At 43.4% G+C, this 25,851-nt stretch overlaps 1 protein-coding gene across 1 annotated transcript; it reads right to left on the bottom strand.

Annotated features, from left to right (window-relative positions):
• Positions 1–1,005: 1,005 nt before the first annotated feature.
• Positions 1,006–25,579, bottom strand: dhx15 (DEAH (Asp-Glu-Ala-His) box helicase 15). The gene is made up of 14 exons (XM_061066304.1): positions 25,419–25,579; positions 23,804–24,128; positions 22,667–22,860; positions 22,137–22,296; positions 20,266–20,484; positions 16,531–16,698; positions 10,082–10,168; positions 9,558–9,707; positions 8,961–9,069; positions 5,553–5,744; positions 4,412–4,534; positions 4,135–4,325; positions 2,461–2,630; positions 1,006–1,637 (listed from the first exon to the last, which is right to left on the bottom strand). Exons 1-14 carry the CDS (start codon positions 25,421–25,423, stop codon positions 1,520–1,522), a joined length of 2,211 nt encoding a protein of 736 aa, XP_060922287.1. The 5' UTR covers positions 25,424–25,579; the 3' UTR covers positions 1,006–1,519.
• Positions 25,580–25,851: the final 272 nt, after the last annotated feature.

The following is a 25,851-nucleotide window of genomic DNA, read 5'->3' on the forward strand; positions in this document are numbered from 1 at the left end:
TTAGCATATTATACAATCTGCAGGCTTGATTTAAAACTCCCTTAGCAGGTCTAGTATCTCTGCCGGCTTTCTTCCAGACACTACAGAGATTGTGAAAAGTGCTTACGGCTTCATTCTTGCCTCTTACCCTCGCATCAGTGTTTTGTTGATTTCTTTATAATTCATGTAAACTTAAGATGCAGAACAGAGGAAGGCAAAGATATGACATCTTTAAGGCTCGGGGTGTGTTCAAGATGAGGAACTATTTTCATTTCATGCTTCCAATTCAGAATAGTCGGTCCTCCTGGAGACGAGGGTTTGGTTATAATGAAAATTAATCTACTGCTATTTAGATCGTGGATTTATGATTTTAGTCGTAAACATTTTCGATATTTGCTGTTTCTCAAACATGAAAAGGGAACTGATTTTAAGTGGGTTTTTGATTGTTGGTCTGACAAAACGTTTTAATTTTGTAGACCAGCAGATTAAAACATCGCCTGATTACGCTGTTGACCTACGTAATGAGGGGAAAGCTTACAAATAAAGTTTCTCTTTTTGTTAATGAGCTCATTGTTGGAGACCATTTTCAAAGGTAAGTGGCTCGACTATCACAAAATTAATAAGAGTCAAGTTGCATCACTAGCCATTAGTGGTTATTCTTCAGATTCGCTGCCGTGCTTCGAATCCCTGCTTCTCCCGACTGCAAGCGTTACCTTCCCCAGAAAGAGAGAGACCGACACAAAGCGGTGGAGCCAGAACAGGCTCCGGCACAGCAGGGATTCCACACTGATCTTGTTCCGAAACATTTGTAATTAACATTCCCCCTCACTCCGACTGTTTCTGAAGCTATCAATATCCCAGTAAGAAGATTTAACTTCCCCGAAGAGTTTCGGAAACAAGCTGGATTTGGCAGGTCAAAACGTGATCGCTCACACTGCCTGTGTGTGTGTGCATGTGGATGAGGGTAAAGTGAAAAGTTGATGCGTAGATTATCGTGTTATTTTAATGCTGACACTGGAAAAAATATTTTATTACAAAGTCGTTTTTATTAAGTTGACTGGAAATGTGCCTCTTCCTCCGTGACAAGAGGACATTACATTATGCCTGCATCAAAATACAGTATAAATTACATTTGATCAAAAGCTTGTCTAAATGGACGAAATGCTGTTTTTTAGCTGTAGATGCAAAAGACCGAGCAAGAATTCCGAGGTGACATTTTTTTTTTAGCATTGATGCCTTTAAGAGGAATGTTGAAATTGACTTATAATGATGATCCAGACAGAATTCCTGAAAACCGGTCCCACAGTCCATTCTTAACAGGGCTTTACGCTCTTCGCTCCAAAGACACGTCGGCCGGAGAAAGCAACTGGACACAATTCATCGATCGGTATGAAAATACATTAAACACAGTGAGACAAAAATAGACTTCAGGATGAGATTGTTGGTGGAGATAAGAGAGAGAGAAAAAAAAAAAGACATGACGCTCAAAGAGTTCCGATTGGACTTTGTTCAGATACTGAGGATGCACATGCAAACCCTCTTAGTACTGAGAGTATTCCTTGGTGGAGAGTTTTGCGACGATTCGCTCCAACTGTCTCTTTGCTTCACACTGGGGGAAGTTGCTCATCTCGTAGTACTGCGGGGCGACTTTCACCAGCCTAGGAAAGGAAAGGAAAGGAAGGAAGGAAGGAAACGTTAGTGGAAAATATTGTCTTCAGTATTGATGGTGAGCGCTGCATACGAAGCCTGAAGTGGTGAGGCTGACTCCTTCTGTTTATTGGACTTAAATCAGTTGTACTTGTGCACTTACAGCTCAAACATTTCATTGAGTACCCAACGGACTGACAGATAGAATTGATAGACGCTCATTTTGATGGTCAGTGATTTGTTGCAGTAATATTAAAGGCAAAGATGAGAGTCCAAACTCTAAAATACTATTATTTTCTTTTTACTATTTGTTTTCTTGGTCTCACATGATAGTCTGTGTATAATAGCCCAAGTATAGCTGAGAGAGAATCTTGCACTGTGTCACATTACGTTTTTAAGTGATTTTTTTAATGTCAATACAACTTTAAAACTAACAGAATTGGAAATCTAACAAAAAAAGACACACAACCACACACACAGCTGATATACAGGAATACCTCAATATTTTTAATTTTATTCTATTGTATTGTATTGTATTGTATTTTATTGTATTCAAATATACCAGCTGCTATGACAACTTAATTTCCCTTCGGGGATGAATAAAGTACTCTATCTATCTATCTATCTATCTATCTAAAAATACTTTTCGTTGCCAACACAAATAATTAAATGTCCATATGACTCAAAATTAAATAAAAATAAATAATTAAACATTATTCAGTTTTTGATGTGGAGGGTTTAATTTTTAATTATTCAAATTACATTTAGAAAATGTGATCATTATCTTTGAAATATGCCGACTTCATCAAAAATGCAGCTAAAACGGAATCTTACCACTCTGGTTTGACGTCCGTGCACGTGCGGATGTAGTTCTTGGTGGTGAGCACAAACTCATTGTAGAGCACCCACTCGGGCTTGTGGTCCAGCACGGTGGAGGGGTGCAGCTGAACGACTTGGTTGTCCTTCACCGTGAGGTAATGGCCAGTGCGCTCCAGGTGAGCGATCTATTTACAGCACAGGAAGAGAAGAGGGTCGTTACAGGATCCCGCGCAGAAGGGAAAAAACAAAATGCCCACAAACACTGCCTTTCTGGGGCTTGATTTATTTATTGTAGCTACTCATGACCCATTTTAACCTATGTAAATTAACAACAAATTGATTTAAAAAAGGAAAAGTAACACGACACAGAAGACAAACGTGTTTGTAACCAGGCGCTGGCTTTTTTTCTCTCTCTACTTTGCAGATACTTTGGTGAAGCTGCGGTGGCTGTTGTGATTAACCAAGGCAATCAGTCTCAATAAAGACCTTTCCAAACAAAGACATGAACTCAAATGCTGTGAAAGCTCGAACATGAACCGCAAATTTGTCTCAGAGATAAAGGTTAATGTTGACAAATATTTAAATATTAACACTATAATTCAACTTGTCAGGTTTGCTTGTTTCAGGTGGCCTTGAAAATGGCTCCTCGCAAAATGCCATTGGTTTCCTTAAGGGAGGCACAAATTGACATGATTTCTTGTTATGTGTTTAAAAACAAAACAGCTGTGTGAGTTTGTTTGTGTGTGTGTGTGTGTGTGTGTGTCCATTACAATAAACATCTCCGCTGCAGTGAGTACGAATGTTTGGCACAAAGACACTTGTTTTTCAAATGATCAAACTCAACAAGGGCAAACTTCAATGAGCATAAGGTTAGCGGTGGAAAAAGGCCTTGTGTGCAAAAATCACAAACTACAACAAAACAACTATAATTGCTGCCTGCTGATTGTTTGCCTTGCCCGACCAGTCAGGAACTATCGTCACCATCTCCCCTGTTGCTCCTGGGTTATGGTGTTGAATCGGACTTTGGATATAAAGTGTCCTCTCCATCATTTCATCCGATCAGACGGTGGAAGTGGAAGTGACTTATTTATCCAATAATTCCAGAAATCTCTGTCTGTATGTAACTCGCATATCTGGAGAAGCAATCATCTTTCAGCACAATCATCAGCTTCACACTCTGCATGTGTATTGTTAGGGCCCAGAGGAAGTGAAGTGTCGAATCTGGGGCAACTTGGACCCCCAATATGTTCAATATTAATAAACCTTGAATAAACAGGCGACCAGCCCTCTGTAGCAGCAATGGCTTGGACTCTTTAACGTAAGAGCGCATTCACGACAACAACTGAATCTCCAGTTTAGCCTTCTGCTTTCTGAGATGACTTCACTGAACTTTGAAAAAAACAGTTGAGCCACTGTTTGTGCAGCAGCAGTGGAGCAGCTATAAGGTTCTGTGGACTGAGACCTGCTGTGGGTCTTTTCTTGCCGTGGCTCAATTAGCCCAGGTCACTTTTACAGTTCCAGAAATAAAAATTAAATAACGCTGCAACCAGCATTGTTACAGGCCAAGCAAACAGCCCATTCCAAACGGGCAGATTTAGAACTGGCACTGTTGAGACCAACTGGCTCAGGTCAACAGGTTACAAATACAAACCAACACTTCACCAAAGGCTCGTAATGTGACTGACTGACCTGCATGAAGAAGCCAGTGACCAGCGCTCGGCGGATGTTGGTGTAGTAGTCTCTGCTGTTGAACTCGGTGCTCCGTCGCGGCAGATTGAAGCGGTCCATGATCCTGGACAACTGCTGCCGCACGTTGTCTGCCGACATCAGGGAGCGGTAGTTGACAAAGTTGTCGTAGCACCACTGAGTGGCGTCGTGGTCTGTTGGAGAGAAGGGTCCGTTTAGACAAAATGTGACAACATGAATCGCAATTGGGGGAAAGTGAGTGCGCGAAACAGCCACTCACTCTGTTTGAAGGCGTGGTAGACGTTGAGCAGCGTCATGTGGTCTCCGTCGATGTGGGCGAAGCGCATCTTGGACTCGTCGGCCACCTTCCTAGCCTCCGTGGGTCGGACGAAGCACTGTGGGACTAAACAAGGTTGGTATAGGCCGCAACACAGCCGCCCATAGGGATAAGTTAAGCAAATCCCACAGAGAGGAACAAGGCCTCAGCTGAAGAGAGGCACAGAGCACTTCACAGGGCACACTGTTCTCGCCAAGTGTTTATGGTGGAGAGGGAAAGGAGGAGGGTCAAAGAGGAGGGGAAGAGGATCGGTTTCTCCGTCCTGATGCCTTTTTATACCAGATATGGCAAAACAAGCATCCTGTCCTACCCACCTGATACTGAAGCAAAATAAAAATAGAGCTGTGTAATTTACCCAGAGGACTTTGCCCTCTCCCCTCTTGCGAACTTGCTCTGAATTGCTTAACGTCAAAGCTGCTTGATTGCAGCTTTAATAGGAAAACCCCCTTTTTATCGAGCCCTGCGGCTGGCTGCTGTGGCGGCATCGTCCTCAGGTGTACTTTTGCTGCTTACTCTAATGAACTCAGCAGAAACCTGCCATCCTGAAACACCTGCTTTAAGTGCTCGCCACGCACACCTACTTAAATCCATTTCCCCACTCTCAAAGACCCTCGCGCTCCCTTCAAAGGCTTCAAGATTCATCTCAATGAGCAGCATTCTGCTTTGAAAAGCCTGAAGCACAATTACTGCAGGAGTATGCTGGTGCGGCTCGAGCTACACCTATACATTTTGTCCAGACATGTTTTTTTCCCCCTTCCTCACAAGTATTAGCTGACATCACTAACTTCATCCTCTGCTTGCCTTGTAGTAAAGTTCAGTAGGACACTTATTCTACGTAGATCAACATTTCATATGTCGGGATTGCTCATACTGGTTAAGTCAATTGTAAGTAGTATTTAAATGAGAGCGTACAGTGTGTTAAACAATACCTAAAACTACTTCACTGTTAGATATGACTTAAATAGTTTATAAAATACACGTGTACTTTAAGCTCTTTGGTTATTTCTGAGGCATGGTCCACGAGAACAGGAAATGGAAAGAGTAGCAGCTCAGACCCACACAGCAGGCAGGCCCCAAGCATTACCTGACAACATGGCAGTGATGGAGAGGATCTCGTTCGAACAGTTGAATTCACAGCTGGCGATGACCATTTTGGCAAGCTGGGGGTCCAGGGGGAACTCTGCCATCATGGAGCCCAACTCCGTCAGGTCGCCATCGTTGTTGAGCGCCGCCAGGTAGTTCAGCAACTCCAGGGCTCGCATCAGGGTCTCTGGGGCTGGAGGAGACAGAATGGGGGCGAAGACAGGCCATTACAAAAAAATGGTTTTAAGCCCATGGGCAAATCACACAGAAATAATGAACATTTCTAAAACGGTCAAAACTTCTTTCATTTCGGCCACCCTGCAGAAGAACTACGAGGAACACATTGGATTGATTGATACTGAGATGAAGGACCGCATCTGCTCTCAAAACATCAATCTGACTTTTTTTGATAATCACTTAATTAATTAAAGTAGAAATGCCAGCCTCTCACATTTCCCCTTCTCAAATTTAACAACTTGTCATTTATGAAAATTCAATATATATCTAATACTTTTTCCAAATGAATTTATCACAAAAACAATCTTCAGATTAATCAACATTTAAAAATATAAAATTATAAAAAAAGTGCAAAGCAATATTTATCTGGTTGAGAATTAAAAAATCATCCCTCATTGTCCCACATGTCCTCAAAATTAAATTAAATGCAATTAAGGCTGAATAAGTAAATGAGTGAAAATTCTACCTTCAAGCAACTAAATATTAAAACATAATTTCCCCAAATAATATCTTAGGCAGAAATTATTTTTTTTTTTTAAACTAATTTCCTTTAAGCCAGGAGATAAGAGTTTAAATACTATGCTGTGACATGTGGTTCAGCGGTTCTTGCAACCACGATGAAACCAAATTACTATTTGAGAAAAGAGGCGGCCCAAGAAAAAAAAGAGCTGTGACAACAATAGAGTTCCATCATCGGCTTGTTCTTGGACCTTTAATGGAAGACAAATGAGAGTTAAAAAAAGACACAGTCACTCAAACAAAGGCCGGCTTGTTTGCAGGTTTTGTGGCAGGGTGCATGAGGTGAATCAAAATGAGAAGGCTCTCCGTGTGTGTGACGGCCAGAGCGACGCTAGACAGCAACTTAGCGGAGAAGTAATCACGGCAAAGCTCATTTTTCATCCTTCGCTCAGGCAATCCGAAACAACTAATGCAATTACAGGAGAACTTTCTACTTAATGCTTCAACACAAAAGGCTTCCACCGTTTGGTTAAAAGATTTTCCCTCCAGATGCAATTATTGACCTTTGGCTCGCGAGAGCTGAAGCCTAATGACCAGTTGCATGTTAACTGAAAATTAGCTTCAAGCACTGGCTGTGGTGCTCGTTCACTTTCATTTCTCCCAAGTGCTCACAAAAAAATTCAATTTCAAACAGCAGGGAGGCATTTTTTTATGATTAACAAATATTGATTTGGGGCATCAAAGCTCTTAAAACACAAAAAAACACAAAGTGAGTGCCGGCTACATTACGTACCACACCAATGGCTTGAGCGGGGGCTGCACAAAAAGTGTAAACCTGATTTCCAAGTTCTGCTAGCATGATGAAGCAGTGTGGAAATTCAATCTATTCACAATGCGGCTCATCAGAAAGTAAGTATTGACTGCCTCAACACACAAGAATCCGATATATTAACCAAGGGCCAAATCAATGAGACGAAAGGCTAAAGGTACATTAAACCACACTGGCTTTGAAAAGGTACTTCTTTGGAAATGTCATGAGGCAAATGAATCCCACCCAGCCAGATCGCTGTGTAAATCGCTACCGATTTCTTTTGGATTTTCCATTTGGTTGGCTGGCTCACGTGGTCGCTCCCGTGTTTAGCGAGCAAGGGGTGAGGTGGGTAAAGAGAAAAATGCACGACACACTTGAGTTTCACAGCAAAAAGGAAAATCAAGGATCCATTAATATTATAGACAAGCTCAAATGGGGGGGGATAACACTGGCATTTTGGGTGAACCATGAGAAGAAAAATATCTTAAATATATTTGAGATTATTTGAAATTTCAAGTGTACAAAATATATGTTGGCCCAGGATTATAAAAACAAACGATGTGGCCTGAAACAAAGGATTTATGACAGAAAAACCCTTCAAACTCTATTGTTTCTTCTCTGATGTGTCGACTCTCCAGCGACGCTCCTTTGACCTGTGCATTTACTCTGAGGGGGGCCTTTGACACAGGGTATCAAAATTGATCCACTGTAACTAGATATCATGAAGTGCCTGTCCAGGAGCTCTCACAGAAATCACTGAGACAAAGCAGACATCATTCGCTGCACTCAACTAGCTCCAGCCTCCAGTGTGCTCAGGAGCTAGTTAGGAGGAACCTTTCGCCATGAATGGATCAAATAAATAAAAAGGTAATCCTCCCCTTTGCCTTCACCCCACTGTTCCCAGTTAGACTCGGCAGACAAGGCCAATCCTATATGCCGGCGCTTACCCGTACGTTTTGTGAGAATTGTGGGGGTGGTGGTGGAGGTCAGTCACGTTTCACTGGAGGAATATAAAGGGAAGGCAATAGCCAAGGTGATAGCGCTGCTATTGATGTAACCAATTTCATTCTCAAAATGGCGTTTGCCACAGTGGACGGGGAGAGATGGGTTTAATCTCAGAGGTGAGATGAAAACTATATTATGGTGAGAAAAGGGGGGAGGGGGGGAGGTTAGGGATAGGGATAGGGAAAGGAGGGGGTGGTCTCCTTGGGAAGATGTAGGAACACACACTCCGAAGAATGCCATAACTTGGCGCCACAGCAAGAAGAGGTCTGTGTTCTGGCAGAGAACAGCGTAATTTTTATGTACAAGACATAAGAAATACAAACAGAGGCTGCCGGAGCGTCACTGCCTTTTCTCACTCTCTCATAAAAACTGCAGAATGCTACTGAGATGTCTACCAGAGTGCTTATCCACAAATCTCAACATTCACCACTTGATATCTGCCAAGATCACTTCATTTACGCTGCTGAGCTCCCAGGAGACTCAGCTGACCCAGATTTGATACAGCACATCAGAACCACACGTAAACTAAATGTTGCTCGATTTCATAGCAGCTGCATTTGTTTTGATTCAAATGGAGCCATAGATCAAGACCAACATTATATTTTATCAAGACGTCATAATGCTTCAGATTATAGTCATGCTTGTTTTGGGGAAAGAAAGTGTAGTTTGACACAACAGAAAACACTAATTTAGCAACTATGCTTTCAGAAATACAACAGAGGTGCAACTGGGGACTGTTTACAGTACAGTCCGACTCTCTATATTAATTTCTATATTAAAGCTTTATGCTTTTTTGTGGAACTAACTGTAAATGAAACAACATAAAGAGCTTTGAGCAGTAGCGAACAGAAACATGTCTTTTTGAGCTGAAGAAAAACGGTATTTGTTCACACTAACCTGGTGGGTCCATGAAGTCGAAGTGCACCAGGTCATCAATACCCAGCTTCTTCAGCTGCAGCACCACAGAGCCCAGGTTCGACCTCAGGATCTCTGGATACGTGTTGTCCTGCGCCAGGTGAGAGGTACAAGAAAAAACCCTGAGTCCATTTAAAATGCATTAGTCAGCGCACTTGTTATCTCCTCATGTGTCGCTCATATGTCAACCTGGGAGTCTACAGCGTTTGAAGGGCTATTTAACTTATTTTTTCAAATTCCATTTGCCCCTCAGCATGATGTGAAGGAATTACCCTGTTAAAGAGAACTGAGCATCCGCACGTCATTTGTCACAAGGCAGCGGAGTCGTTAGTACGGTTATGAGGCAGGGTGGGGAGACTGTGGTTTAGCACTGAACTCTTGGAAATAGAACTCAGAGCTAAACTGGGACTCGTGGAATTGCAAGTACTACATAACAGAGAGCTTTACCAGCTTGAGGGCAGCTCCAGGGGGATACAAAGTGCTTGTGGCATTGAAGAATGTGAGATATGACAATCACTCGCTTGTTTACACCTCATAGAATTTAGTTTTTTTCCCCCCCTAGACTATCTTGTTGCTTACCTGCATTTCTGTCTTGTAGGCTTTCTCAGTGTAAAGGCGGAAACACTTTCCCGGGCACGTCCTTCCAGCACGCCCTGCCCTCTGCTGGGCGGAGGCCTTGCTGATGGCCGTCACCAAAAGCGACTCCACTCGGATTCTTGGGTTGTACACCTGACGGGAAAATAGAAATAAAAATTACATTTCAGATGGATAGAATTTTTTTTCCCAGGGATAGATATAAAAATAAATAAGTGGTCAAACACACTAACACCCACAATGTGCTACAATAGCAGCTAACAAAAAACACTTCCACACAATTCACTACAGTGCATAAATCGTCTCTTTTTTACGCCATGTGTAGGACTTGGCTCCAGGCTGGTGAAATGTCAGAGGAATAAATAACTGGCTTTTCCATCTTTTGCCGCTGTCAGGTGTGCACTGCTGTGTTTATCTGGGGATTCTCAGGCAACAGACGCAGATGATCACTGCAGATAAAGAGCGGTGGGAGAAGATGGGGTGTGGGGGGTGATGGGGGGAAAGCTAACCTTTTGCTTGGCAAATCCGGGATCAATTACAAACACCACGCCGTCAATGGTAAGGGACGTCTCTGCGATGTTTGTTGACACGACGACCTGTGGAAAAGAGAACACGCGGGTGAAGACATGATCTACTGTGGGGGTGGGGGGAGATCGGAGGAACACACTGGTATGCATGCTCAACAGTTATTTAGTAATTAAAAACAGACAACTCAACGACTTGGACACATGAAAGATGACTTTTTTATAATGTTTCACAGACAGAAACCAGCGTGCAGAACTAAATCTGGAAAAAATAAGTAAGTCTTTCTCATGAAGAGGAAAAGAGACAGACGAGTGCAGATGTAACACTTTGCTGCAACTTGAAACATATTCCCTGATGTGAGCGAGTTGACTGAAGGAGCCTCAGTGGTGCTCTGTACACACATTGTCTAATGTAACCCAACAGGGCAGTACAACAACAGTTTCTGCAATCAGGTTCAATGTGCTTTCAGCGAATTTGTGGAGAGAGCCGGCGAGGTGCTCAGTGCCCCATCCAAATGCATTACCTCTGTTCTTTGTGTTATGCGTGCATGCAGTTGGAGTTTCTGCCTGACTGTCCTCAGCACGCTGCTGCTTTTGTTGAGGTGTCAGCTTCCCTCACTTGGAAAGCCCTTTGTGGAGATTTTCAAAATTGCAGGAAAGCAGTTGATGTAATGGTTCCGGCTTTTTAACACGTTGCAGGCTCAACGGTGGTCCTGTGAGCGTCTTCTCTCCCCTAATTCGCGGCTGCTGTATTTCTCTCATGTGAACCCGGCACATGTCTTGAAATTTGGAACACTGCCGTCTGCAGACACACCGGCTGTGCATAGCTCATTGTCGCCGATTGGCTCTCGCTCTGTGCTACGAAAGGCTGGCTCTGTCAAAGCTGTGCTTCAAACACCACCAGAGGCAAGCAGCACTGCAGTTTGCATTTGCACTTGACCACGAGAAAAGTCTTCATCATGGCAGAAATGCTGTTAGTTGTGTGGGAGCTTTCGAGATTTGGCATTGATGGTTTTATAACACTTCTTTGTTACCTCCGCTAAAAATGTTTTTGCCGTCTGATGGTCAGCCGGATTACGCAAAAACAGTCCAACAGATTTCCATGAAAGTTAATGCAAGGTTGGAACATCAGCCAACAAAGAAACCATTACATTTTGGGGCAGAGACGAGGAGGGCATTATTTTAACTTTGGGTTTTTTGACTCGCTATTCTCGTGGCACGTCCAGATTAAAACGAGAGTGACAAGATACTGGATGTAGCAAATCTAAAGTTGGATTTATACTGTGAATTAGTCCCCAAGTAGATACTTGATACAATAGATGTATATCAGGTCTCCTTCCTAATTTCTCTCCTCTCACCCGGACCAGTCGAGAACTGAGCCCAGTTCAGTTGGAGGTTTCTCCCCACTTAAAACATTTTTTTTCTCTCCAGTCACAAAGTGTTTGCTCATTGTAAGAACTATAGGGTTTCTCTACAATATTGTAAGGTCTCGACCTTCTATGTTGTGATTTGACTCTGTACAAATAATATTTAATTGAACAAGAGATGCTTACATTCACTTTCTCACATGGAGCGACATGCAGAGCTGGAATTATATCCAGAAATAGTTTGGATACTTTTTTTAACTCATGAAACAGAGTGCAGCTTTTCAATTTGCAGTGGAGCTGGATTTGACAGATGAGTGTTTGACATCCGAGTCTGTCTTCAACTTCCTTCATGTCTTCTTCAGTCGCAACAATCCCCACTGGCATCAAAGACTAGCAGGAAAACACAAGGTGGCCAGTTACAGCTCTTGTCTCGTCTCTTAGTAGCTGCCACAGCCCTGACGTGTACATACATTCTGGTTGTTTGCTGACATGTAACATCTTGACATATAAGCTACGGTACAGCCTACAGTAAAACTACAGCGGATACATGGAAGCCTCTGTCGCTGTAGCTACGCTGCAACCCCCTCTCCTCCCAATTACTAAGTCCAGCTTCAGTAATTTCAAACCAGTGTGATGAAAAGCAAACCTGGTAAGTCAAAGCAACATTACATCACAACAATCTAATGATATCAGTCCATTCAAGCTTCAACAAGCAAGACAGGCAGGTTGTGCAACATACGCTTACTATGTTGGGCATAAGGAAATGTTACAAATAAAGAAACAAGCGAGCAACCAAATGCTAACGCAGTTCTGATCATCTGAAAACTGGGGAACGTAAAAAGGGTAGTGATGATACAGATGGTTTATTGGACCCGTCGCGTGCCAGCGTGGCGTGGGAGTTGATTTAAGCATCAGGGCAGATGTCATTGTTAACTGTCTGTGTGCAGAGAAATACTGCGCAGAGGAAAAGCTGCTTGGTTTCTGAAAATAAGACGGATGGGGGAAAACTGTGAACCTGCACCATCTCTCAGTCTCAGATCTTTTTCTATTACAATTATCCCCGATAGCAAGACTGTCTATGAGAAACGACAGCTGAATTGGAGCAAAAAAAAATAAAAAATATCAAATGACTCACATCACCCTATGGGTCTCTGGCTGTCAGCATATACACAAACAGGGGAGGGGAGAGGATGGGGGAGACAGATTTGCAGCTGCTCTCACGCGAACCATGACCGCCGCTAGGGTGAGTTCTCCTTATATAACACTGGGAGCCGACTGGACAGAGAAATCCTTTAGATTCATCATAGCACTTCAGACTGTGGCAGCCGGGTCATAGCCCACTCTACTGGCAACTGCCACTCCAGTGTCACAGCTCAATGTGGAAGTGGGTGTTTGGAGAAGAAAAAAAAGCACCTTTCAACACTTGAAAAGTCTTTTCCTTGCTCATTCACTTGACATCCACCAGGACAGGAACAAGCTGCGGGCTGACCTAAGCACTCATTTTGGTGGTAGCCAGTCTGCTTTCTTGGTAGTGTGCATAATAAAATGCCTAGCACAAAACCAAACAGTTCTCTAGTCTTTGCTGATGCAGGTCCACAGAACCAATTTTGCACACTTGACACACTTCCTTTGTGGCTGTGCCTCTTCAGCTGCCGCCAAGCTGTGAGCCGTAGAGACTTTTAAATCCCACCTTTTAAGCAAAGACTCTCCACCAGCCACAGAATGCCGGACTGTTTAGTTATTAATGCCAGGGAGGGACTTTCTTCACCCTCATTCAGCCCTTGACCTCAAGTAATTCACCTGCCCAAAGACTTATTCCCCTTAGTATTCATACAGACAAATGAAGAGGAGGCAGCGAGCACCCATCTCCATATGAAACTGATCAGACAGTTGTTTCTGGTGTATGGATGTAGTGGTTATAAACTCGGCTAAGAAGGTTATGTTTTTACCCGTCTGTTTTTTTGTTGCTTGATTTGTTTGTGAACAAGATTACACAAAAACAACGGCGCAATTCTCCAGGAAACCAATTAGAGTAATAAATCAGGCAAATTTAGGAAACTTATATCTGCAAATGTGTTTACTGTGGTGCAACTAGATTGAATTTAAAAAGGGACTGTTGGGGAATGGCAGGGGCTCTTATTCATGTAAGAATGCCGGTCAACTCAGCGACACGTGTGTCGACTTTACACACAGCAGAGTGTGTTCCTGAAAACAAAGCATTATCAGAGTTTCCAGGTCCTTTCAGGGGTTGTCCGCAGTGCCGTCCATCCTGATTGGTCTAGTAAATGTGGCATCACAGTAAAGATTGATGACAGTATTTTACTACTGCATTTGTAGAAGAAAACAAATACTTAAAAGTAAAATAGAAGAAAGGAGAATGCTTGGGGAGGCAGGCTGAAGGGAGTTTTTTCTTAGTGTCTTGAACAAATGGAGATAAACCAAACAGCCATAAAGCGTAGGACAAAATCTAAAGAAAAATTGAAGACATACTCAACATTATACCAAAAAAATAATTTCAGTTTGTTTAATATGCTGGAAATTCTGCTTTATCTTTTTAATTGCACAATATCCAAAAACAATCAGGTACCAAAGAGTCATAAAGCTCCAAAGAGCTCAGTACAAAGCTCCAGGTTAGAGGTTGTTAAGTTCCTGCAGTGTGAAAGCACAAGCCCAAAGGTATAGAGGAGTCACATCATTGTGAAGGCAATTCGCCACAGTGTGGCAGTCTGAAAATAAATTGGCTGGCCAAACAAAGACAGACCAGGCCATCAAACAGTGTCTCATGACAGACACTACATGCCAGCGTCCCAGCAAGGAATGAAAGGCATGGAATGCTTCAAAGTCTGGTTTTAAAAAATGGAATAGGTGAGGCTGCGCTGCCCTGTGTGCTGGGACACAGTCAGTGCTCCAGCAGATGCCACACATGACACCCTCTCACATTTCATGATCATATGGGTGGCCTCATTGGCTGCATTGATTCTGAAGGATTATCCAGCCTAGGGCCATTATACTGAAGGCAGACTGGCTCCTTCCAGTCTGTTGCTGAACTGGATAATCCTGGCTTCTTCATCAGTAATATCATTACAGCATCATCTCTGCATGTTATTTCTGGGTTATTACCTGCAGGAGAGCAAATGCTATGGCTAACACGGGCCATCTTTCACGTCTCCTGCTGGGAGACACAGCCTTGTTGACAAATAAAGCCTTCCCCAAACCGGGGAAAGGAGAATGTGCCTTGAGCTGCGTTGTCACACCCACGTTTAGGGCTCATTGAAATGGATATAGGTGGAATTAAAAGTGACATTTGAGGGACTATTCCGAACGTGACAATGCTAAAAACAAACCTAACACTCATCACAGCACATTTGTTAGAGACAATCTTTGAGACGCTGGAAAGCAAAGTGAGATTATAGTCTTTGTTTGTAATTAGTCAATTGCTGCCTTGGCTCTAAATGATTAAACTGTTCAAAAATGGAAGATCAGTGGCTTTCCTGGAGAAATGGAGCAATGACGAGCTAGGGCTTTATGTTAATTGAGGGGTGCCTAATGCAGTCGTTAGCATGCGTAGCTGCAGACATGACGAACATTAATTTTTTTCTGCTCCTTCCTCTTGGGCTGGCTTGAATGACATCTCTGCATTTTTCACTTGATGAGTTGCTCAGTCAGATATGGAGGAGAAGCACATTTACTTCAAGCACGGCAACTTTAGATGCCACCTCGACCAATTCAACAAGCGCCTGACAAATCTGTCTTGGGGAGAACAGGGTGTGGAGTTGAAAGTGGTAGCTGGGTTCAGAGTTGAATGGGTCACAGTGTATTCACTTGTGCGAAGTTAGTAAAGAAGCAACACACCATGGCCATGTTTCATGCTCTTCCGAGGCGAATACTGTCGATGACATTTGAACTTTGAAAAAAGATCTTTACAAACCAACACTGGGTCATCTCACCACTAAGAATGATGAGCCTCTCAAACCTGCACTACACAACCATTGTTGACTGAAACAGCAAGACTGAAGAATTGAAACTAGGGAGATAGGGTTTTATTGTCAAATATATTATCCAAACTTTGTAAGCGAAGCTTCTGCATGGGCCTTGCTAGATATATTTATGTGATGACGGACTTAGCAGGCATTCACACCAAACTGGTTTGGTCCTGAGCTTTGGACTAACTTCACAACAGGTGTGAAAGCTGCCTTGGACCAACGGACGGAAATTGAGTCCAAACTTAAAAGGTTGTCTTGGTCCGGATCAAACTCAACATTTTTAGGTAAAGTGTCGGACTTTCTGACCAATGGCAGGTAGTTTAGATATCACTAAACCAAAAAATCATACCACAACTTTGATAGATATATATTCACTGCTCATGTGTCGGCCTGATCTGCCTCAATTAGATGTGTTGTAGCAATGAGTCATTCATCAGCACCGTCCCTGATCAGATGCTAGGGGTGAATGTTTGCTCATTCACTGGCAGTGATGATATTCTGATACTCTTTCAGATCCCTGGCCAACAGTGAGCCAGCGCAGGTGGTGTTGCGACTCTCGGTGATGAGCCGTTCTCAATAGAAACTGTCACACAAAAGAGAGGAATTGTCTTCTGTCTGTATCAATAAAAGGACCTTCCAGTCCACTGAGATCCTACAGCCGGAAAAGTCCTGTTTTTGGTCAGCTCAGATCACCTTTGACAAATCAGACAGCAAAGGTCTTAGGCCTCCTCTCTGAGCAGCAGCAGGGCCTTTGCAAATGTAGTGGAAAGATAAAAATGACTGAGAATGCAATACTTTCCTCAGGCTCAGAGGGCGTGAGTAAAACCCCAGTTATAATTTAGAGCAGAGAACTGCATGCTGACAAAAGCAGCATATGTTGTGTGAGTCAGTTCTGCACTAAAGCTGAGAAAGGGAAAAAAAGTTTCGGTCCCTTCCTTCCAGCTCTCTTCTTTTACCCACCTTATTCTCCATCTGTTCTTCCTACATCATCCCCACTCAGTTCCTCTTTCACTTACCCCCTCCCTCAAACTCTCTTTTTCAACCTCCCCCTCTCAGTGTTTTTATAGCAACAAGGCCGTTATACCTTCCTCCCGATTGCACCGCTTGGTTTATTGGGTGGGGGTGGCTCGAAGATCCTCTGTTGCTGCTGTGGAGGCAGAGTGGAGTACAACGGGATGATTTTGATATCGCCAACTTCCGGCCCCAAGTCCTCGACTTCTCTCTTGATTCGCTTGCAGGCTTCATCAATTTCCTGAAAGACAGAGAGTGCGGCACTTAATCGTGGCATCATTCGTGTATGCAAGCAGCGAAAGCAAACAGGTTCTGAAAAGCACCTGGAAAAACAATGGCAGTGAGTGTGGATGATTCAGGAAGGCGAAGAGGAGGCGGACGGGGAAACCGTGGTTCCCTGCTACAGTACATTTGTTCTAACTATCGCTCCATCTGACGGAGGAAATTAAACCTGGACTGCAGTATGCTTTGCTGAGCTCCCTGTGGCTCTGTTGTCAAATGCAGCAATCACGAAAAACATGGACGTGCACGCTATGCAGGGACACACACACACACACTGAGCCAGACAGACTCAAACAGGGTTCATTATTCCACAGTGCAGTATTGTAGAAGGGAATGTGAGATGAGACTGCAGCACTGATGCATAACCAGCGGCAAATCATGGCAGATCAGTTTAGTGAAGCTGAACGTTCTAGAGCCGGTGGGCTGGCAGACAGACAGAGGACCTGAGTAACACCAGGAATAAGAAAGCATGATGAGTGAACACTGGGTTAGGGCCTATGCTCTCAAGGCCTATTAGTACACAATATTAAATATTATAAAATACATATAGATACTCCACAGGAACAGCTGCATCACTACAATAGGAAAAGGGGTTTTATTTTACCTACCTCTATAGATATACAGACATTTTTAATGGGCCAGAACATCATAAAACAGCTTTTCATTTAAAAGCAACTTCCGCTGTTTAGGACCATTTTCTTTGTTTTTTTCCTAACAACAATCATTTAATCCTCATAAAGCAGCAGTTACTATGTGTGTCACATTAAAGCCTATACTGTTGCACCACCTGCAGGCCCATGGGAACAATGCAGCCGCTCTTTCAAGTGTCACAGTGAAGACACTGATGAACAGGATCTCGGATTCCCACAATTGTCTCATAAGTGGTTATGGACACACACAAAAAAAAGAATCACAGCTTGTGTTATTCTTGTTATTTTATATTTTGCCAGTAAAACTTATTTGACACTGTTGCTTCCTTTTCGGAAAGCAAACTGTGCATAAATTAGTTAAAGCCTGGCTGAAAAAAAAGGATTTGCACTTTTGTGTGAAGCCAGTAAGACTCGCCTTGACATGAGATAACACCGGGTGATGTTTCCTGTTTTCCTTCTGGTCTGAAAGAGTGTTATTAGCCCCGTTTGTCCCCTTGTTCATTGCATTAAGCCAAAGCCCGCTGATGGCCATGTGCCTCTTAATCAACACACTGACAAGTGGGAAACGGTAAATCTGAATGGATTGGTAAAATTATCCTGGGTATTAATAGCCTATCAAGCCTCTGGATGCAGCAGCTGCCATGGAGGAAAAAAATTGCCCTCTTTGCCAAAGCGCTGGAAGCAAGCTGGCTGTCTGTCCCTTAGGGACATGAAGACAGAGTGTGTGTGTGTGGTTGCGTTTGTGTGTAAATGTGTGTATGCACGCATCGGGGCAGTTGGCCAGTGTGGGAAAACCTGTCCGCCAGCTCTCCCTACGACCCCCAGAAGCAACAATCTACAGCCAAGATAATAACCGACACATTTAGGAACTCCTCTTGACTAGCAAACAACCCCCCTGCCAATCCCCATGTTTTGATGTTAGCTGCTGTGGGGGAAGCTTAAATATTAGGACTTATCTTAGCTCAACAGCTGTGATATGTTTCGACTTCCTTGTTTGGAGTTGGTGCTTCAGCTCTATTTGTTTGTGGAAGCAAAATATCTCACAGAAAAACTGCGTAACAGAAGAACCCAATACTGTGCATTTTGCGTCTGCCTGTTCTAAATTAAATGGTCAGATGAAGAGAGTCTGTGGCTCTGCCAGGGATCTGCCTCACAATCATTAGTCCACATCCACGTCGCTGGGAGACTGACGAGGTTAAGGAGTGCTCGAGGGGTGTGCTGCAGCACCCTTTGAACACCCGTCTCTGCCAGACCCACCACACATTAACTTCTTTAACCCAATTAGGACAGGGTGATAATGAACTCGCCGTGGGAGTGCTCTCAGTAATGCTTCAGCTAGACACAGTGTGGGGCAGGGGGGGGGGGGGCGGGTAGCTTGGAATATAACTCGACAAATTACATCTAACAGCAAAAAGATAAAAAAAATCTCACATTGGCTGTGAATATCACAAACTTTTCTACACATTCATAAGAGTGACGATCAGTGTTTCAGGCCATCCGAGCAGCTGGGATACCTCTAAATCTAAAATCAATTACCAGCCCTCAAAGGAGACCACTTCAAACACCATGCCCTCTAATGACTTCATCCCCTTCATAACAAGCTGCATATTGATCACGCTCTGACAAATGAAAACGGACGGAGAGGTACTGCAACAGTCAGGCTGCTGTGGAGTGACAAATAATTACTGCTAATAAACACACCGTCACAGTTTATTGGGGAAAGTCACAGAGTCACGAACGTAGACTGGGTATAAAGACGGACGCCACGGCTGCTCCTCAAATGTGAATCACCTGGTGGCTGGCTGCAGTATAGGTTATAAATCCAAGTTATTCCATGTTAGTGGACGGGACTAAATGTATGAAAAACTGGTGTTAAGCCACTGAAGAGGAAAAACTAAAACTATTTGGATTTTGTTCACACAAGCTATATTCTACTTTTCAACCGCACCTTGTCTCTTAAACCATTTTGTCAGAGTAGTGAGAGAATAATCACAGTAGCACAGGCGCTGTTGGCTCTGACAATCTTCTCTTGTCCATGGATCAGGAGATTGAAACATTTGTTGCTGCTCTTTTTTTCTGTGAGTGTGTGTGCGCGCATGTCCACCCAGGTGTAACCAAATTCATCATTGTGGGCATGAACCCAGACCTCCATTACATGTCAGCGGACAGCATTTGCAGAGAGAGGGGGAAAAAATAATAAATGACTTAATTTCAGAGATTCGTGGGAAGGGCAGCGTGTGGGTCACTCATCTTTTTCCTTTTTTTGCCTTCTCTCTGCAAATGCTCGTGGTTTCCCAAACAGGTATAGTCACATCCATTAACATCTATAAGTCTGAGGATTAATAGTTTCCTGTGCTAAGTGGAAGTGCGTGTGTGCACATGTCAAAGTGTATGGGAGTAACTCATCTATGTAATTAGATTAATTTAAATGCTCTTAACTTTGGGGATGTAAACAGTCTTTCAACAAATTTGTTGGGACAGAAAAAACACAATCATGAATAAATCGAGAGCTGAAACGAGTGGCTGATTAATAGATTAGTTATGCGAAATATAGGCAACTATTATTATTATTGCTCGTGTGTGTGTGTATGAGGCATAAATACAAAACATTGGCTTGTTTACATATATTGAATTGGGTTTTGAAGTTGAAAAAGTCATTTTATGCTCAAGAACATTCTGATGGGCGCAGTTATTGCCTCAATGATGAAAGAAAAAATAACTACGTGAAAACAATAATTACCTGCAGCCCTACAAATATTGAATAATAATTACATACATTAACACGTTTGTGGTGGCACCAATAATGTTTCCTGTTTAAAGCCAATACAGAAGTGTTTTTTGCAGAGAAAAAAACCCATAATCTTGTGGACTCGTACCTCTTGTCCAGTGAGGAAAAGCAGAAGGTCCCCTTCATCCACCTCACACATGTGGATCTGGATCACAGTCCGGATGGCCGCCTCCAGGTAGTCGCGCTCTGGTTCCGGTGTGTAGAAAATTTCCACGGGGTGGGTGCGTCCAGGGATGGTCAGCAGTGGGCAGCTGTCAAAGTACACCTGGAACTTGCCGGCGTCGAGTGTGGCGCTCATGACGATGACCTGGGCAGAGAGGGAAGGGAAAGGGGTATGTTCAGAGACTGTGTCGTCATAAAGGAGGTGAAAGAAAAGATTAAAATAAAAGTAAAGACAGCAGAGTTTAAATGACTGTGGCAATTAAGGGAGGGAGCACTCAAGTGAAGAATGAGTTAACACTAAATATGGCTTGATGGTGATTGCGGATGAGGACACAGGCTAAGTGGATAACAGTGCAACCACATACAGGACAGATGAAGTGGGTAATGCCCTGAATAAGAATTTAAGGTGAACGCACTGGCACAAACCCAAGGTGGTGTCTGTAGTGCAGAAGTGGGCATTACACTCCAAGTCAGTGACTTGTGACTTGGCGCTCTGTGTAGTCACTGACCTACACCGAGCCATGACAGACCTTGTTCCTGATATTGGGTACACAATGTTCTCTCCAGAGCCATTAGATAAAGCACATTAGGATTCTGATGGGAAACACGTCTCCCATTTTCAATCTCTAGCATTTTCAGGGGCCAGCGTCTCTGCATTTCCCTTTACGCTCTGCGAGACATCATAATTGCTCTTAATCAAGGCAAATTAAACTTTCAAATTTGGTAGGGGATGGGAATGAAGGAGATAGAGGGGTGTGGGTGGATGATCATTCCCAATAACCTAGACCTCATTTAACAGTCCGCGAACAACAATCTAACCTTTGATTCCACATTGACACACAACTAGTCATTATCCATCTGCTGTATGAGAAGTATTTCTGGCACACGCCACCTATAAAACTTCTGCCTGCCTGTACGCTCCCATCCACACCGACACATTGCTGTTCTTCCCGTTGGTCGATTGGCTTAAAATGGGGCCGACTCTGGGAGCAATCTCCGCAAGTGCTGCGGTGCAGAATAGATGTGCATTCCTGAACCTAATGCCAACATTTGTCTTTCCTCAATACACACACAGCTGTCAGACATGGGGACAGTCGGGAAAATTGTAAATAAAAGGAGGGAGCCAGAAAAGAGGGATATAAACACTACAAGGGAGTCATAGTGTAGAGCTTTAAATGATTTGTAAGCATTAAGTGGGACATTTCTGTAAACAAAAACGACGACTGTCAAGAGTACTTTCTACACCAAAGCTGCTTGCAGTCAGGACACTTTCAGAGTTGCTGTATGAGATAACACAAATGTCCAAGTCAGTTCCAGGAAATTTGCTGCTAGCCCCTTAGTAAAATGTCTGGAAAATATTGGAATGAACAGCAGGAAGGTTCCCTGCAAGCGAGTGGGTGCGGGGATGTTTTAAAAAAATAAAGCTGTATATACAAATAACTTAGGATGAATATTAGGTGCAACACACATAGAAGACAGCAACAATGTTTTTGGCGAAAAGGGCTGAAGCTGAAAACAAAAAGAGCAGAATCTATACTTCATGCCCTGCCTTATCATGCTCTACACAAGCACCGCCACCCAACGCCTGAATCCGGGCCCCGACAATATCCTGCTGTGTTCTGCATATGTGAAAGACAAACTCTGGAAAATGTCCAGACACAAATTTCACAAAGAAAGTTCATGTTTGAAAACAAGTCTAAAGAGAGGACAAAATAAAAGTGAGGCCTATTTGATTGAGAGAAAAAATAGGCTCAACAAATAGTGTAAAACTAAGGCCATAAAATAAAGATTATTTACCTTGAGGTCAGGCCTCTGGCGGACCACCTCCTTGAGGACCCCCATGAGGATGTCTGTAGCTAATGTGCGTTCGTGGGCCTCATCCAGGATGATGACACCGTAGCGCTCCAGCAGGGGATCGTTCATGGCTTCCCGCAGCAACATTCCATCTGTCATATACCTGAGAGAAAAACAAGAGATCCAAAAGGCTTTATCACCGCGCACAATGACATTATCTGATCAAAACCCTGTTTGAAACTAAACCAATTAGCAAAACATTCCCCTGAAGAGACTTTCTATGTGGTCAAATACATTACAATTCACTGCCCATTATGAATTGGGGCAGTAAAAAAAAATATATATTGCTTTTAATAAATTCAAAGCTATTCTTGAACTTGTATTGTGATGCGCTTCATGTGTTATTCACAGCAGCCGCATATTCTATTGAATTAAATTAATTCTAATTTGAATAAAGCGTTTGTTTTCATAGGCTTCTGCTATTGTCCTTCTCATACAAAGCAAGCTGGGACCAATCTGAATTTTTTTCTTACTTGAGTACAGTCTTGGCAGAGCTGCAGTCCTCAAACCTGATGGAATAGCCGACCTCTTGGCCCAGCATGACATCCATCTCATCAGCCACCCTCTGAGCGACGCTCATGGCCGCAACCCGCCGGGGCTGGGTGCAGGCCACCGCTCTCTTTGGCCCCCCCGTGGAGCGCACCATGTCCACACACCACTGTGGGATCTGGAAGACAGTGCACATGATGAACTCTTGAAATGATTACGCAAATAATAATCTATTATATCATGATACAACTTGAAAGTGCATTGCTACTCTGCAATGTCCTGCAAAGCAAAAGTTCATTTCGGGATGAACGACCTTTGTTTTGAAATAACTGTCTTTGAATAACATGTCATCAGAAGGAACAAATCCCAATGACAGGTTTGGAAGACAAACATTTTACGGTATTTCAATCTTGTTTAAGTATTTAAAAAAGCTGATCATAAACACCATGTTTGGTAGTATACTGAACGGGCTGCACTTTTCATTGTTTAACAATGTGATCTCAATATATATTTGCGTGCAACCTAATTTGTGCATGGAAAAAAATAAGCTGCATTTGCATTTAAAAATAAGTGAACAGTGTTTTTTTATTTTTTTCAATGTGCTGCTGTTATAAAGTAACAGAAATCCCATTTTTTTCAACTCAATCGCATCAAGGACTATTTCCCCTATTTTTCAAGAGATATCCATAAATCAAGCCCCCTCTACTAAACATTGTATGTCTGTGGAATTCAGAACTTTAGAGAATCAGATACTTTTGGGAATCAAGGCAAAACACAGTGCAAAGACTGTGCAACTTCATTTAAGAAGATGGTTTATATTCCCCTCGGGAGGACCTCAAGGCCCAATCAGTGATTTACTTTAATCTTCTCTCTTGCAAATTTTAAAAACACACAATCAAGCTCTTTCAAGAACTTAAATAAAAAGAATTATAATAACCACATACTGGGAGTCAACTCCACAGAGAACCTATTTAAAATGCATCATCTGCTCACTGCACCCTGTTTTCCATTTTACTATTACACCAATTTGATCAAATTCGTAGTCAAGGTTCAGTAGAAGTGTATTTGTAGGGGCAACTGACAACTAAGTTCTTGGATTGCCGAACATTCAGCCTCTGTACCTGTGTGGTCTTTCCAGAGCCCGTCTCTCCCACCAGCACAAAGGACTGGTTCCGCAGCATGATGTTACTGAAGGTCTCTCTGTAGTCCCAGACAGGCAGCTGCAGCCGCTTCTTGAGGATCTCATAGTAGCGCGGTGTGTGGGGCAGGTTGGTGAATGGGTTGATTTGCTGCTGTACGGGGTTTGGCTTAAGAAAGCCTCCACTGGGTGCAGTGGGGATGTTGTGCACCCCAGATGACTTCACGTCCCTGTCCCGGTCACGGTCTCGCTCCCGGTCACGGGTCCTCTCTTTCGACCGATCATCGCGGTCTCTGTCGTAGCCACGCCTGCGGGAAGGGGAGATGCAGGCGGATTAAGATTTGGTGAAGCACTGCTACAAAATATAACCAACAGAACTCACCACAGCACTGATCTCCAACTGGTGCTAACATGGATGCATGTGCACACACACCATACATAAAGTGTGGCCTTGGAATGGTGCAGTGAAAACAAAACAGGAAAGGAACAACATGGAATAGACGGAGCATAAATATTATCCTTCGTCCGCCGTGGTCAAAAGCACCGCCTAAACAAGTGTAGCATGCAAAGGGCATGAAAAAACACTTCATTTTACATATTCCAGAAGAATATATTCATATATAATGGCGTCAGATGTAAATATGAAACATTTATATCCACACACGAAAAAAAAGCTGCACTCAAACACGGTTTTTACTCTGAAGCTGGCTGCATGTGGTGCCAAATGTAAAAGATGGTGCTTAGATGGAAGGGTGAGAATGCATTTGATTATAGCTGCAGCTCTGATTCATTTGTCTAACAATAAACTAAGGCTGAATACGACAATGACACCTTGATCTTGATAGAAATAAATATGAATTCCTTGCATATTCCACCTGATTGTTACTTCTCCTTTATAAGGTCAAAGAAAAAACATTGCAGTGACCCTGAGCTTGTACTATTGGTGTCATCCAACTTCTACAGGCCATGTATAGATACACAACAGCCCCATTAGGATCCCAAACTACCAGCTTTTAAAACGCCTGCCACCGATTCGGGGCTTTAACACGAACCATGACACTGACATCTGACTGACAGGGCATCTCGTTCATGCTACGCGGCTAGCATTAGCTTAGCACAGCCCCGCCTGCAGCCCCAACGCACACTTCCCCCTGTATTGTGACAACAACACATGTCGTGGCACACGCACACACACACTGTTGTGTTTATTTGGCATCATCACGTGCACGGTGGGCTAGGAAACAGCCCTCCCTGTTAGCATGTAGCCAGGGAGGGCCACGTTGGCTAGCTAGCTGTTTGCTACATTAGCCACATTAGCTAGCCACCATAAACAGCACGGTGTCCTTTCATCCGTCAGTGCTAACTCGCTAGCTTAACTTGTGGAGGGGTTAGCTCGGCTAGTTAGCAGCGGGGCAACAACACAGTGGGCTAAGCTAGCACGCTGCCTAACCCGGGATAGGACCCCTTTCTACCGGAGGACTTTCCGAGCTGGCCCCGGACACACAGCGGGGTAAGCGGCTAATTCTCTCATGCAGTTTCTCCCTGGATATAAGAAACCCCGTCAACACACCGGGAAAATGGCGACCGGAAACTCTTACCTCATCGTTTTTATCCTTTAGGAAAGCCGAGTCGAAAGCTGCGGTTGACGGTGAACTCTCCCCGCGGGTGAAGCAGTGAGAGGGGGGGAAAAGGCGCCGGTTCTACCGAGTCCTGCACATGGCGCTGTCTGCGGAAGTCGGAGGATGAGCTGCGGGTCCGGTGCAGCAGTGGTGCCCGGGGGGGGTGGGGGGGTGGAGGGGGAGGAGGAGGGGGAGGAGGCATGGAGCTTTGATGATGATGATGATGTACCCACCAAACAACACACACACATGTTAATTAATGCTTATTGTATTTTTGTATATTTCATTTTTGTTTCCTATTTTCTACAATATTCTTCACACGTATACTTGCACAAATACACCGAAGCAAATTCCTTGTATGTGTAAACCCGCTTTGCAATAAAACCAGTTTCGATATATGTTTGTTCATTAT

Source organism: Limanda limanda, chromosome 22 (genome assembly GCF_963576545.1).
Source record: "Limanda limanda chromosome 22, fLimLim1.1, whole genome shotgun sequence".
NCBI classification, from domain to species: domain Eukaryota; kingdom Metazoa; phylum Chordata; class Actinopteri; order Pleuronectiformes; family Pleuronectidae; genus Limanda; species Limanda limanda.

What these genes read in the sequence shown, in the direction of transcription:
- dhx15 (XM_061066304.1), bottom strand. An exon ending in TCTGCCAAGACTGTACTCAA is followed by an intron (nt 22,297 to 22,666) that starts GTAAGAAAAAAA and finishes TTTTTCTCTCAG; the next exon opens with GTATATGACAGATGGAATGT. An exon ending in GCGGTGCAATCGGGAGGAAG is followed by an intron (nt 10,169 to 16,530) that starts GTATAACGGCCT and finishes TCTTTTCCACAG; the next exon opens with GTCGTCGTGTCAACAAACAT.